Source organism: Aspergillus brunneoviolaceus, assembly GCF_003184695.1.
Source record: "Aspergillus brunneoviolaceus CBS 621.78 unplaced genomic scaffold BO95scaffold_53, whole genome shotgun sequence".
Taxonomy (NCBI): Eukaryota; Fungi; Ascomycota; class Eurotiomycetes; order Eurotiales; family Aspergillaceae; genus Aspergillus; species Aspergillus brunneoviolaceus.
Window position 1 is genome coordinate 257886 of NW_020290783.1, and position 13220 is coordinate 271105.

The following is a 13220-nucleotide window of genomic DNA, read 5'->3' on the forward strand; positions in this document are numbered from 1 at the left end:
GCCAGAGTCCCATCCCCCAAGCGCCACACCACGAGGCTGTGGCTGCGATACGAACTGTGGCTCGGGCAGGGCAGGCCAGGTCAGGCACAACGGACCCCTATAGTACGCTACCGCAAGGACTATATCCAGTATACAATCGCTGCCTGGTAATTCTTTCTTCCAATTTATTCTTAGCGGGTTTCTATAGGGAGTTGACTAGCTAGGGTATGACGGTATACACTGCAGGGGAGAGTCAGGGACCCAGCGATCCCAACCAACCAACCATCAAGCGTCTAGGTATTGATCCTGTTGGTGGCTGCAGGCTGCCGCGGGTGCAGCCTGTGCAGGGCCGGCCGCAGGTTCTTCTTCCATCTTTCACTCAAGCCATAAGACCTACGAGAGAGAGAGGTAATGAGGAGGCTCTTCTGGTGTACTACGCAATGCAGGTGATTTTCTTAGTGTATATCCTGGTCATTCCCTCACCGCCCAAATAATCAAATAGGACGAACCGTAAAAACAAAAAAGGGAAACAAAAAAGGCTGGTGATGTCATGTCATCTGGTTACTGCAATTGCCCGGGTGACTCGGGCTGGATGATAGGAGGGTCAGAAAGAGAGAGCCCGGGTGACCTGACCTCCACTTGCACTGCACTGCACTGCACCTTTTCCATCATTCCCTAACTTACCTACTTACTGTACTAAGTAAGTACTAACTACCTCTTTCGTAAGGCTGGGACTTACAGCAATATGCCGAGCACTCACCGACAATCCCACAATACGAAGTAGACATGAATGACTCCCCTCTAGCTTGGAATAGGTATGGTCTGGTGCCTACTATACCACACCTACTACACCTACACCTGAAGCTACTCCGACTCACCCTGCTCAGCCACACGAAGGCTGGAGAGGAAGACAAAAAGAGCCCAGGGCTCGAATCCGGTGATCTCCCGTTCCATGTGCGCTCGATGATGGGCCAGGAGATATAATGTCTTTGACTCTTCCCCTTGTTTATGGACGAGAACCCACTCTTTATCTCTTTTGTCTTTTGATTTCCTAACCACCTGAACCAACCTATGCCTCGTATGTTCTGCTCCTCCTTTCTCTATCAGGCGCGGTGAACCCATGACTCCTACCACATGTCGCCCGGGACTGAACAACAAGAGTTGGTTGCTTTCACGCTCATCCTCGTTGTCCTTGTCGCGACAACGCCGCTGTCTACACAAAGAGGTCGGAGGCCACGCCTATTGTCCCCACTGCTCTACGATGCCGGTGCGCGTTCTTTGTCTGTGAGGGCAGGTTTCATCTGCGAGTCTCCCCCCGGCAAGTATATCTGGCCGCCCTACGGCCCTTCGGCTAGAAACAATCAGCATCACATTTGAATTACCTACCTGTCATAGAGTAATCACCCACCCCAGTACACGGCAGGTCTGAGAGAGTCTCTGCTAATCATGTGCCATATCAGAGAAACCATCGAAGTCCTTCCGGGGGGGATTAGGCGCATCGAGCGCAACGTGAAGCGCTGTCCCCGAGGCTGGATCAGACTCTGCCGCAAAGAAACACGGACCAGTATCGAACGAGACTGCCGCGAGGTGCCAGGAAACACGAATATGAGGGGCCTAGACGACCCGCACGGTATGCCGAGGCCACTCACCCGCAGACGTAGTGGAAGCTTCAAATTTCGGTTTCCCTTTCTCCGACGGCAGCCTGACTCGTCGGACGATGAACTGAGGCGGCCGCTGCCACCCCAGCGGCCGCGCGGCCGGCCCTGGCAACGCACGCCCGTCGTGGTCGACCCTCCCCGTCGCCCTGAGCCCCACCTGGTGTCGCCCATGCGACCCAAGACTTCGTACAGATCGACGCCCTCGCGATCACCACCGGCGATTCACTTTGCCGCTCCACGTCCAGGGGCGCGAGCTCTGCGCGAGGAACGCCTGCCTCGAGGGCGGCCTCGACCCGCCACACCGTCACCAGTGGGACTTCCCTCGATCCCTTCCAAACGAAGACGGCTGACACGAGTGTTCAAGCAGATCTTCGTCACTCAACCCAGACGACCCACATCGCCAATCACGATGGATCCAGAAGTGGTACATCGCCCGAGCCCTTCGCAGAAGAATCGTCTGACGCGTGCAATCAAACAGGTATTCCGGCCTCGTTCTCGCTCTCAACCCGCCCGACCGACAGTGGAGTTGGAGATCCGCCAACCCCGGTCTCAAGCCGCCCGGGTGATTTCACCCGTTCCACCCATTCCCCCGCGACGGACCCGGCCCCCGCGCCCGCGCTCCCCCGTGGCGGAGCGGGAGCCCATCCGCAAGACGCGCTCCACGCCAGGGATGCCGCGACTCCGGACTGCTTCTCCGCCCCAGAGCAGTCGAAGCATGACCCCGACGCGCCATGTCCACTTCGCCGAGAATCTGGAGCAGCTCCCGCCCAGCTCGAGCGAGAACAGCCCGGTGGAGGACACGACGACAGGCAGTTCCGGCGAGGACAGCCCCACGCGCCCAACCACGACGCGCCCCCCACCCAGCAGAATCCCCATCCGCCCGATGAACCGCCGCAGTCGCTCCTTGGACACCCACGCCAGCCGTGGGCGCATGACATCCAGAGATCCGGTCCGCCCTCGTACGGCCTCGCCTTATCCCACGCGTCTGGACTCACGGGCTCGACCCACGCCATCGGCGCCCCGATCGCACACGCTGCAACAAGCACGACCGCGCATTATTCAGGAGGGGAGGCGGGATCTGAGGGAGCGAGGGTCCCGAGTATTGGAGAGCTCGTTTGCGCGTCGTAGCGACGAGGCTGCGAGGAGTCCGCGCATAGTGCAGCGACGGGCCCGACCGCGCACGCGCGCTTCGATGACGGATTGTTGGCCGATGTTTCCGGGCGATGAGCGGATTGCGGACGAGGACGATCGGAGTGGAGGGTCGAGGTTGGGAAGATGGCGGTAGTTGGCTTGGATGTTGGCTTTGCAGGTGTTGGTGTTTTGTGGGACGTTTTCATATGTCTTTCGGTCTTTCGTTCGGTCATCTGTGTTGTGGTTTTCCTATGTTTGAAGTGTTGGAAGGAATTCGGAGGAAAGGCCGACCCCGCATGTGACCCCGCACGTGATGGGGTTACCTCGGCAGCGGCTCAGCGGCTACAGGCGGGCGGAGGCGGACTTCATTCATTTAATATCTGGATATACCTGAGGAGTTACCCTCACCCTGCTTTTTCTTGACTTACACTTACACTCACTTTAATCACTCTCCTACATCAATCATAATACTTTTGTCATAAATTTATCTTTTCTCTCTCGCTTGTAATCCATCCGCCCTGTCATCATGCAGCGCACCACTCGTGCGATGCGGGCCCTCCCCGCACGGCCTCAGTTCCAGCGCGCCTTCCACACCACCCGGCCCTCTCAGATCGAAGAAGCCTATATTCTGAGTGCAGCTCGCACGCCAACTGCGAAGGTAAGCTCTTGTTCCTACATTTCTGCATCCTATCTGCCCACTTTTACAATCCTCAGTCACCATCCACCCTTGACGATCATGGGGGAGACCCCCATACCCCCCTCTTTACCAGCACCACCCCACCCTACCCTCATCCCCCAACCTCAAGCGCATGGGGGGAGAACCCCCCAGACCCCCCCTTTTTTTTCCATTTACCACCACTAACCGAGGCTGAACCAGTTCAACGGCCCCTTCGCCACCATCTCCGCCCCCCACCTCGGCGCAACCGCCATCCGCGCCGCGGTCCACAAATCGGGGGTCCCCATCCCCGAATTCACAGACCTCTACATGGGCAACGTCCTGTCCGCCAACATGGGGCAGTCGCCCGCGCGCCAAGCGGCCATCTTCGCCGACCTCCCGCCCTCCCTCGACTGCACAACGATCAACAAGGTGTGCGCCTCGGGCCTGAAAGCCGTGGCACTCGCGGCCCAGAACATCCAGCTGGGGCTCTCTCGCGCGCAGATCGCCGGCGGGATGGAAAACATGTCGCGGGTGCCGTACTACCTGCCGCGGAGCGCGCAGCTGCCCCCCTTCGGCGAAATAAAACTGGAGGACGGGCTGATCAAGGACGGGCTGTGGGACGTGTACAACCAGATCCACATGGGGATCTGCGCGGAGACGACGGCCAAGAAGCACGGGGTCAGCCGCGAGGCGCAGGACGACTATGCGATCCGCAGCTACGAGCGCGCGCAGGCCGCGTGGCAGTCCGGCCGGTTCGCGGCAGAGGTCGTTCCCGTGACCGTCCGGGATAAGAGAGGCAAGGAGACGGTCGTCGACACGGACGAGGGCTTCGAAAATCTGAGGGCTGACAAGCTGCGCGCGCTGAAGCCGGCCTTCCTGCGCGACGGCTCGGGCACCGTCACCGCCGGCAACGCCAGTACCATGAACGACGGCGCGTCCGCGCTAGTCCTCGGCTCCAGGGATCTGGCCAGGGAGTATGCCGGCGATGGCAGCAACCCCGTGTTGGCGCGCGTGGTCGCCGCCGCGGATGCCGCGGTCGATCCCGTAGATTTCCCGGTCGCGCCGGCCAAGGCCGTGCCCATTGCGTTGCGGCGCGCGGGGATCTCCAAGGAGCAGGTGGCGGTGTGGGAGTTCAATGAGGCGTTCGCCGCCGTTATCAAGGCGAATGAGAAGGTACGTTTACTTGACGTTTACGTTCACGTTTACGTTCGCTATCTGGCGCGGGAGAGGCTATCGTGGTGAGATTTTCAAGGAACTGGACTTTGCTAACGCAATCTACGTAGATCCTCGGCCTCGAGAACGCCCGCGTCAACCCCCTCGGCGGCGCCATCTCGCTCGGCCACGCGCTGGGCAGCTCCGGGTCGCGCATCCTGGTCACCCTGCTGCACCAGCTGCAGCCGGGCGAGTATGGCGTCGCCGCGATTTGCAATGGGGGCGGTGCGGCGACGGCGATGGTGGTGCAGCGCGTCGAGCGCGTGGAGTAGGTACTGTAGCTGTGTACTGTACAAGATGCAATGGCATGGTCTGACAGCAAGACTCGATTAACAATAACTATCGCGGCTGGTGTTCATGTACATGGGCGTTGAGCGCTACGACGAACCGGCGTCGCTTCGTGTACACTCCTGTTGGAAAGAGACGAAACTTGGGAGTAATGCTAGCTTCACGTGGAAATGTGGTGGATGTAGTTCGCTTGCCGTCAGTGATAGGGTTGTAGACGAATTGTGGAAGGGTGGATGGGGCATGGGGCATGGGGCATGTAGCCGTGGAGGTCTGCTTAAGGATCGGTTCTTATGCACAGGTATATGTGCTGCATTGCGTCTTGTACAGGCAGTAACTATGGTATCTTAGATTGAGACATGCCTACGTATATGACCTACCGACCTATTTCCGGTGGGACCCGGTGGTAAGCACCAGAGGCTAAAGGCCAGCCACTCGAGACTCCAATGCAAATAATCCCGCGAGTGACAAGATAGTAAAGAATTCTGTATCGGCTCAAAGGCCACACCACCTCACCACAAGATCCATTCGTAAGACCAAGACCGACTGAATCACACCTTAGCCGCCACATCCGCCCGCTCCTCGTGCGTCGCGGTCCCGAAATGCTCGTCCGCGTGCTCCTGCTTCTCGCTGACGACCAGATCGCGCTGCTCGGCGTCGCGGTTCCCGTACCGGCCGATCTTGTACCACGGCAACTCGAACAGGCGATCCATGCTCTCCAGACTGCGGCCCGCCGTCTCGGGGACACTGAACCACACCCACACGCCGCCGAGCACGGTGACAGCAGCGAAAAACCAGAAGGTGCCTTTGGGGGTGATGCCGCCGGCGGGGGTGGCGAGCAGCATGTTGGGCACGGCGCGCGAGTTGCCGTACTGATTCACAAAGTGCAGGGTCATGGCGGCCGAGGTGGCGAGGGCGCGGATGCGCAGCGGGAACAGCTCCGCCGTCAGCAGGTACTGCATCGAGTTCCAGCCTAGGGCCCAGCCGACGCCCGAGATGTAAATCATGGCGATCGCGCCGCGGCTGATCCCCTTTTTCGAGTCTGGGAGGACGAAGGCGTCGTCGATGCCCATTTGGGGCACGTCGGTCAGGAACGCCGCGATGTAGACCATGGCGATGCCCTGGAGGGTGATGCCGAGCAGCAGGGCGCGTTTGCGACCGATTACGTCCACGAGGAAGAGTGCGCAGATGATGGCGGCCACGAGCTTGACAATGCCGAAGACGGCGGTCACGAGGAGCGATTCGTTGGAGCCGGTGATGCCTAGGAGCTTGAAGAGATCCGGCGCGTACAGTGTGATCGAGCCCGCGCCGGACCACTGCGACAGAAGCTGGGCCATGGCGGCCAGGTAGAGGCGGTATAGGTTGCTCGGGATGAAGAAGGCTTCTTTGAGGATGCCAAGCCAGCCAGCGCCCATGGTGGCTTCCAGCTCGGCCTGGTGAGCTTGTTGGATGGCGGTGATCTCTCGCACGACATACTCGTGGTCTTGTGGGAGGTTGCGGATGCGCGAGAGGTTACGCAGGGCTTGCTCGGGTTTGCCTTTCTTGATCAGGAATCGGGGGGATTCGTATTGGAGGAACGAGAGGATGATGATCAGACCGGCGAAGATGATGTGTAAACTGGTGGGAATTTCCTACGACCAGTCAGTTGCATTGCAGTCATAGAAAGTGGGTGCAGTGGTGGCATACCCATCGTTTGTGGGTGTTGTCTCCCAGGTTCACTTGGCAGCCGTAGTTGGTGAAGTAGGCGAGCACAATGCCGAGATAGACGAATCCGGTAAAGACACAGGTACACAAGCCTCGGATAGATGCAGGCGCCTACAACGGGTTAGTCGGGTTTGCAATCCATGTTCTGGCCCTCACTCACAATCTCAGCCAGGTAAACGGGTCCAACCACGACCGTTTGTCCTACGCCCAACCCGGCCACAAAGCGACCGGCATAGATCGCACCCAGGTTGCCATTGGCTCCCATAAAGATGGCAATGCCGATGATCCACAAGACACACAGTTGACGAGTAGCCCAAATGCGTCCAATGCGGTCACAAACGAGGAAAGCGCTGAACAGCGTATGAGCGATGAACCAATGCGTTGGTTGGGCCAGAGGACTTACAAAAGAGCACCACCGACCGACCCAATCTGCACCATAGCGGAGACATTCGCCTTGATGTTGGTCTGTTCGACCGCGCTATATGAGCTGTAATGGATAGTGCGTTTGAAGTCGGCGGAGTTGAAAGCGCCCGAGATCAACCCCTCGTCCACCCCGCGAGCAGCGCCCATCAGGCCAAAGGAGAGAACGGCGAACCATAACTTCCAATTGAAGATCTCCTTTGGGTCGCCGAGGTTCCTTAGACGGAAGATATTGACCGGTTTCTTGGAGCCAGCCATTGTAGGGCACACAGGCGCAACCAGCGAGAGTACTGTTTGAACAGAAAGGTATGATGGGAACCGGAAACATTGGCGTGCGTCTCGTTGCGTTTATATAGGGTCAAAAAGCGGATGCACCCCGAGAGAGCGATGAGCCTGTACCACACCAACTACGGTAGTGTGGGGTGCATCGGAATGAGCGAGAAGTTTGTGAATGAGAGCCACCAATCATCATGATCGTCTGACCAACTTGCCTTGTGGATGCATGGGCTAGAGGAGGAAACGCAAGTTGCCGAGCGTGTAATCCGGCATGTCCCCTGTCGGCCGTCCGAGTTTTCACGAGGAGCTTATCAATGGGAATTCACTGGAACGCCCTGTTTGACTGGCGGACACAGACTCCCCCACGTTCTAGCAAAGGGACCTTTGGGGCCGCTGCGAGGTCTTTACCCCGGATGGAGAGGGTTGCATCCTTCGACAGGCGGGGAAATGGCATGCGTCGGCTTGGCTAAGGGAGGTTCGGTCAACTTCCGCGCACGAATTCCGAGCAAATGAGGGTGTATGGGACGGCACAAACCCGGGGAAGACCCGCCTTGACCGGGGAAATTATGGGGAAAGCGTGGGACTGGGGGCGGGTCACGCGAGATGGACTGCGTTAATGCGGACAGCTCACCCAAATTCCACCGACGCAGTAGTCTTTAATGTCACCTCGTGGTACGGAGTAGCGATCAGCAACGCATTGCTCTGTTTGGGGTTAGTTGAGTGGTCCCTAGACAAAGAAGGGTGCGGGTGAATTCTGACCGATAGAACAAACATGTTCCCACCGGGACAGGCCAGTGGGGAAGTGGGGGATTGTGCGCATCAACTACTCTGTAGTAGGTTTGAAAACTGGGAGTGTAAGACAAGATGCGGTGAATTGTACAGAGTACATACAGATGGACCAAATCAGTCAGTGACTTCCACTGAGTGATGATTCAAACCAAGCAAACAGCAATTCGAACAAACCAGACAAACATGTTCCATCTCTTCCATCACCGGTGCATCATCCTTCCATTACATCATTCGCATCACCACCCATGACTCGCATTCCATTCCAAGTCCCCACCACCAACTCTCATCATCATCATCGTCATGAAACTTGAAAATCATGGATACTATAAAAGGATCCGGCCAAAGGGTCTGGGTGGAGCGATCTTCAGGGTCTCTGCATTTTCCTGATCGATCAACCGACCGACCTGCGCAATGGCCGCTACTCTCATCCAAGACTCGGTTTTTGGCCATGCCATCCGCCTTCTCACCAGAAATCGCTGCTTTCGATACTCTGAAGAAAGAGATCCGGAACTATGGAAGCGATATATCAGCTTGGAGAAATCAGGCCAGATGGCTCACGAAGGTCGAGTCGACTCGGCCATCAATGTCCCCGACGAAGATTACCACTCTCCCCGTGAACACCTGTCTCGAATCCCCTCGACGGCATGGGAACACAGCGGCCACAATTTCCAGGGCTTGACGGGCGTACGAATCAATCCCGAGAAAGGCAAAGACGTCAATGTCATCGACTGGTGGGACGAGAATGATCAAGAGGTATGTGCGCATCCGTTCACATGCACACACATGCACACGCATGTTGCACACAGGCCAACCTAACATCGGCTCAGAATCCTCAGAACTGGCCCCTATGGAAGAAGGTGTTCGTTACCTTCGAAATCTGCCTCCTAACCTTCAGCGTCTACATCGGGAGCTCCATCTTTACTCCGGGAATTGTGACAGTCACCAAAGAATTCCAGATCAGCCAAGTCGCTGCCACGCTGGGGTTGACGCTCTTCGTCGCGGGATACGGACTTGGTCCGTTGATCTGGTCGCCGATGAGCGAGGTGCCCCAGATCGGACGCAATCCTGTCTATATCGCCACCCTCATCATCTTCGTGTGCCTCCAGGTGCCCACCGCGCTCGCCAAAAACTTGGGGACGTTGCTGGCGTTTCGATTCTTGACGGGGTTTTTCGGCTCTCCCGCCCTAGCCACCGTGCGTTCCTACCCATCTCCAAGACAGAATAAGTACTAACTCTGAGCAGGGTGGCGCAACCATCTCCGACATGTTCCGCCCCGCGAAACGCGCCTACGCGATCGGTATCTGGGGAATCAGCGCCGTGTGCGGCCCCGTCATCGGACCCTTGGTTGGAGGATTCGCCGCGCAAGCCAAAGGCTGGACCTGGACCATCTGGGAGCTCATGTGGCTGTCGGGCTTCTCGCTGGTGATGCTCGTCTTTCTCCTGCCCGAGACCTCGTCGGCCAACATCCTGTACCGCCGAGCCCGTCGCCTCCGCAAACTCACGGGCCGCGAGAACCTGAAATGCGAGCCCGAGATCGAGAGCGAGGGGCTGATGGGCCGCGAATTGATCATGATCACGCTCGTTCGCCCGCTCACCCTCAACTTCCTCGAGCCCATGGTCTTCCTCCTCAACCTCTACATCGCGCTCATCTACGGCCTGCTGTACGTCTGGTTCGAGTCCTTCTCCATCGTCTTCGAAGAGATCTACGGCTTCAACCTGGGCCAAGAAGGCCTCGCCTTCATCGGCATCCTCGTGGGCGTCCTCCTCGTGCTGCCCCCGTACTACTGGTGGATGCACAAATACCTGGAACCCCGCTTCGACGAGAACGGCAACATCGCCCCGGAGGCCCGCCTCCCGCCCGCCATCGTCGGCGGCTGCTGCATTCCCATCTGCCTGTTCTGGTTCGGCTGGAGCGCCCGCCCCGACATCCACTGGATCATGCCCATCGTCGGCTCGGGGTTCTTCGGCCTCGGCGCCTTTCTGCTCTTCAACCCCGTGTTGAACTATCTGCCTGATGCGTATCCGGCGTACGCGGCGTCGGTCCTGGCGGGGAACGACCTGTTCCGGTCGGCGTTCGGCGCGGGGTTCCCCCTGTTTGCGTCGGCCATGTACAAGAATCTGGGCGTGGGGTGGGCCAGCTCCACCCTGGCGTTCTTGTCGATTGTCTTTATCCCGATTCCGTATGTCTTAATGAAGGTAAGCTTTCTCCTCTCCCGCCGCCCGGGTGATCGATAGCTTCTTGGTCACAATACTGACGCGTTTGTGTTTAGTACGGAGAGACGTTGCGAAAGAAGCACAGTCGGTACGCGAGGAAGGATATATAAATCCGAGTTAGCGTCCTGCGCGAATGAAAAGATAATAGAAGCAATAGATGCATAGAGGGGTAGTTGTCGAGCATGATATGCTGTGCAATTCTCTGGGGAGTACACACAGCCTGTAAGATATGCATGTTTTCAAAATGGGGTCTAGAGTTCCTTTTCTATAGAGACCAATGTACAATACGTTATGGATGACAACACATCGCACTGGGAAGCTAACTGTACGCCGCCCATATAACACTAGCTAGATTATTGGTTAATCTGCATCACGTATCCACCTTCACTACGGCAACCTCACGCCATAACGAGTGCCAGTCTCGGTTTGCCGGATCGTGGTCATCCGACGGATTTACACAATACCCTACGTTTCTGCTATACCCTTTTCGATGGATCTTCTGTGAAGTGACGTTTGTTCTGACATGCATTTCTGAGGATCCACCTCGTCATGGTTGGGCATGATAATCACTTCAATAAGAAAGCAGAACCGTTCGGGACTGCAGAATGTTTACTTCGTCGGTAGAATCGATGGAATGAGGGATGTCGCGAGAGAGGAATTGTGCACCGACTTGATAGAATGGATGACTTGCTATATTGAATTGGAGGCGCTGGTCCAGTCAATTCGTTGGCTCGTGAGGTTACTGTAGGTAGTGCAATGCCTGCCGGGATGCCGCTCCGATAGTCTGGATCCCGTCAACGGTTTTGAAATGTATACCTGGAATTAGCATATTTATATTGGATGTATAACATGTAGAATAGTACTCAGTCCGGAGGACATGTGATCAAACAGTTACTTAACATACATACAGAAACTTCACAAACGCTTGCGCTCCAGAACACCCGTGACACCCAACCGAAACACCCGTGACCCGCCCAGCCAGTCTCTCCAGCTCCAAACAACACTCCCAGGGAAACCATTTACATCTTCCACTTGAAGGCGGGGTTGCGCCAGTCCAGATCCTGGATCTGCTCCTGCGAGAGGTCGGCCAAGGCGCGATCGATATCGATCTTCTCGCGGCGGCGGTTGTCCCAGCGCATCCACATCCACATCAGCGCGCCCAGGATCAGGGTCATGGAGGCGGTGGCCAGGTTGAGGCCGTTGCCGATGTGGTAGTCCGGGGCGTCGGAGGGGAGGAAGGACCAGGTGGAGACGAGGCCGCCGACGTTGCCGAACATGACGTTGGTGCCGATGGCGGCGGAGCGGGCGGTGTCGGAGACAACGTTGTTCGAGACGTGGGCGTTGCAGAGGGCGCCGAAGCTGAAGGCCCCCGCGGCGATGAGGAAGGTCGCGCCGTAGCGGACCTGCGGGTTGGTGCTGGCCAGGAACATGATGTAGCCCGTGATGGTGAGCGGCGGGGCGAGGACGAAGAAGGGCAGGCGCCGGTCGAAGCGCCAGCTCAGGAAGGGGAAGAGCACCGTGAAGAAGGCGCCCACGATGTAGGGCGGCACCGTGTGCAGCTGCTGCGAGACGACGCTGCTGGTCGGGTAGATGGTGCGCACGATCGTCGGCGCGAAGAAGGCCAGGCCCTGGACCGTGACGTTGTTGAGCAGGAAGATGAACGCCGTGGTGAGGGTCGCCGGGCTGAAGATCCCCCGCATCATCTTGGCCTTGTCCATCTTGTCGAGCACCTCGGTCGTCGCGACGCGCTCGGACTTGATCCGCGCGATGGCGAGGTCTTTTTGCTCCTGCGTGAGCCACCGCGCCGTCTCGGGCCGGTCCGTCAGCGTCACGAATGCGAGGAGCCCCAGCCCGATCGTAATGATCCCTTCGATGGCGAAGATCATGCGCCACGTGTGCAGGCTGCCGAAGTGGTCGATCTTGAGGATCGCCGAGGCCAGCAGCCCGCCGAACGCCCCCGCCAGCGGCGCCATCACGATGTACAGCGATAAGTAGAAGGCCAGCTCCTTGCGACGGTACCAGCGCGAGAGGTAGTAGGCGATGCCAGGCAACATGCCTGCTTCGAAGATTCCAAGAAGGAAGCGCACCCCGGCGGCGCTTTGCTTGTTCTGGACGAACGCCGTGCCCAGCGAACAGATGCCAAAGGCGACGGTCACCGCGGGGAGGAACCAGCCCGGGCCGATCAACTTGCAAGCGATATTGGAGGGGATTTCGAAGAGGATGTAGGAGATGTAGAAGACTGAGAGGACGATGTTGTAGTCGTAGCCTGTGAAGCCTAGGTCTTTCTCGAGACCGGCCAGTTTGGCATTTCCTATGGTAGAGGGTGGTTAGAGGCACGCGCATTGTATCCTCTGTGGGGCAGGCAATGCTTACCAATATTGGCTCGATCGATGAAACAGAAGAGGTAGATGAGCGAAACAGTGGGGAGGATGAACAGGTCAATCTTGCGGCGCAGGCGGCGTTCTGCTGCTGGATCGAATTCGATCAACGCTCGTCCATACTGATCAGTGGCTGCGAGGCCTTGACCAGCGGCTTTGGAGGCATCTTGAGTGAAGACGTCTTCCTGGTGGTGGGTGATGCCTTTCTCAGAAGCCATTGAATCTTTTTGCATCGTTCAAGTCACGGTGCTCGAGGAAGATGGGGAAGATGGAAAGGGAGGCGGGAGGCAGGAGGAAAGAAAGCGCGGAGGAGAGATCCTGCACCACCTTAGCAACCAACAACCAACTGTCCCAACTCGACCACTTTATAGCTTTCTTTCGCCTTCTCACTGCTCGTTAGCGGCAATTTCAAGCGGCAATAATCACAAGCGGTCCAGACTTTGCAATTCGCACCTTGACAAGATAGAATTATAGTCGGGATGTCCGCGTCATGGTTATAACGGGCATCGGCTAGTC

At 57.6% G+C, this 13220-nt stretch overlaps 6 protein-coding genes across 6 annotated transcripts; 4 read left to right on the top strand and 2 right to left on the bottom strand.

Annotated features, from left to right (window-relative positions):
* Nucleotides 1-628: 628 nt before the first annotated feature.
* BO95DRAFT_445092 (uncharacterized protein) lies at nucleotides 629-1579 on the top strand. Its single transcript, XM_025587060.1, has 2 exons — nucleotides 629-1375; nucleotides 1440-1579. Exon 1 carries the CDS (start codon nucleotides 1114-1116, stop codon nucleotides 1354-1356), a length of 243 nt encoding a protein of 80 aa, XP_025440055.1. The 5' UTR covers nucleotides 629-1113; the 3' UTR covers nucleotides 1357-1375; nucleotides 1440-1579.
* On the top strand, nucleotides 1274-2922 carry BO95DRAFT_483982 (putative RNA binding protein; the record flags this gene model as incomplete). The annotated part of the gene is made up of 1 exon (XM_025590321.1): nucleotides 1274-2922. Exon 1 carries the CDS (start codon nucleotides 1426-1428, stop codon nucleotides 2920-2922), a length of 1497 nt encoding a protein of 498 aa, XP_025440056.1. The 5' UTR covers nucleotides 1274-1425.
* A 186-nt stretch (nucleotides 2923-3108) lies between these two features.
* BO95DRAFT_207694 (thiolase) lies at nucleotides 3109-5192 on the top strand. The gene is made up of 3 exons (XM_025581086.1): nucleotides 3109-3426; nucleotides 3646-4599; nucleotides 4710-5192. Exons 1-3 carry the CDS (start codon nucleotides 3295-3297, stop codon nucleotides 4908-4910), a joined length of 1287 nt encoding a protein of 428 aa, XP_025440057.1. The 5' UTR covers nucleotides 3109-3294; the 3' UTR covers nucleotides 4911-5192.
* Nucleotides 5193-5324: 132 nt separating this feature from the next.
* On the bottom strand, nucleotides 5325-7433 carry BO95DRAFT_207737 (putative MFS quinate transporter). The gene is made up of 4 exons (XM_025581087.1): nucleotides 7031-7433; nucleotides 6788-6977; nucleotides 6610-6738; nucleotides 5325-6554 (listed from the first exon to the last, which is right to left on the bottom strand). Exons 1-4 carry the CDS (start codon nucleotides 7303-7305, stop codon nucleotides 5475-5477), a joined length of 1674 nt encoding a protein of 557 aa, XP_025440058.1. The 5' UTR covers nucleotides 7306-7433; the 3' UTR covers nucleotides 5325-5474.
* Nucleotides 7434-8356: 923 nt separating this feature from the next.
* On the top strand, nucleotides 8357-10644 carry BO95DRAFT_445095 (MFS transporter). The gene is made up of 4 exons (XM_025587061.1): nucleotides 8357-8865; nucleotides 8940-9305; nucleotides 9355-10308; nucleotides 10383-10644. The coding sequence occupies exons 1-4, from the start codon at nucleotides 8524-8526 to the stop codon at nucleotides 10434-10436; spliced, it is 1716 nt and encodes a 571-aa protein (XP_025440059.1). The 5' UTR covers nucleotides 8357-8523; the 3' UTR covers nucleotides 10437-10644.
* A 701-nt stretch (nucleotides 10645-11345) lies between these two features.
* Nucleotides 11346-12922, bottom strand: BO95DRAFT_368474 (putative MFS transporter; the record flags this gene model as incomplete). The annotated part of the gene is made up of 2 exons (XM_025582830.1): nucleotides 11346-12637; nucleotides 12700-12922. The coding sequence occupies 2 exons, from the start codon at nucleotides 12920-12922 to the stop codon at nucleotides 11346-11348; spliced, it is 1515 nt and encodes a 504-aa protein (XP_025440060.1).
* Nucleotides 12923-13220: the final 298 nt, after the last annotated feature.

Bases quoted from the DNA above. Each gene is read 5' to 3' on its own strand.
- BO95DRAFT_445092 (XM_025587060.1), top strand. From the start codon at position 1,114: ATGTCGCCCGGGACTGAACAACAAGAGTTGGTTGCTTTCACGCTCATC.
- BO95DRAFT_207694 (XM_025581086.1), top strand. From the start codon at position 3,295: ATGCAGCGCACCACTCGTGCGATGCGGGCCCTCCCCGCACGGCCTCAG. The intron at 3,427-3,645 runs GTAAGCTCTTGT...AGGCTGAACCAG, and splicing joins CTCGCACGCCAACTGCGAAG to TTCAACGGCCCCTTCGCCAC. The intron at 4,600-4,709 runs GTACGTTTACTT...CAATCTACGTAG, and splicing joins TTATCAAGGCGAATGAGAAG to ATCCTCGGCCTCGAGAACGC.
- BO95DRAFT_207737 (XM_025581087.1), bottom strand. From the start codon at position 7,305: ATGGCTGGCTCCAAGAAACCGGTCAATATCTTCCGTCTAAGGAACCTC. The intron at 6,978-7,030 runs GTAAGTCCTCTG...TACGCTGTTCAG, and splicing joins TCGGTCGGTGGTGCTCTTTT to CGCTTTCCTCGTTTGTGACC. The intron at 6,555-6,609 runs GTATGCCACCAC...GACTGGTCGTAG, and splicing joins ACAACACCCACAAACGATGG to GAAATTCCCACCAGTTTACA.
- BO95DRAFT_445095 (XM_025587061.1), top strand. From the start codon at position 8,524: ATGGCCGCTACTCTCATCCAAGACTCGGTTTTTGGCCATGCCATCCGC. The intron at 8,866-8,939 runs GTATGTGCGCAT...ACATCGGCTCAG, and splicing joins GGGACGAGAATGATCAAGAG to AATCCTCAGAACTGGCCCCT. The intron at 10,309-10,382 runs GTAAGCTTTCTC...GTTTGTGTTTAG, and splicing joins TTCCGTATGTCTTAATGAAG to TACGGAGAGACGTTGCGAAA.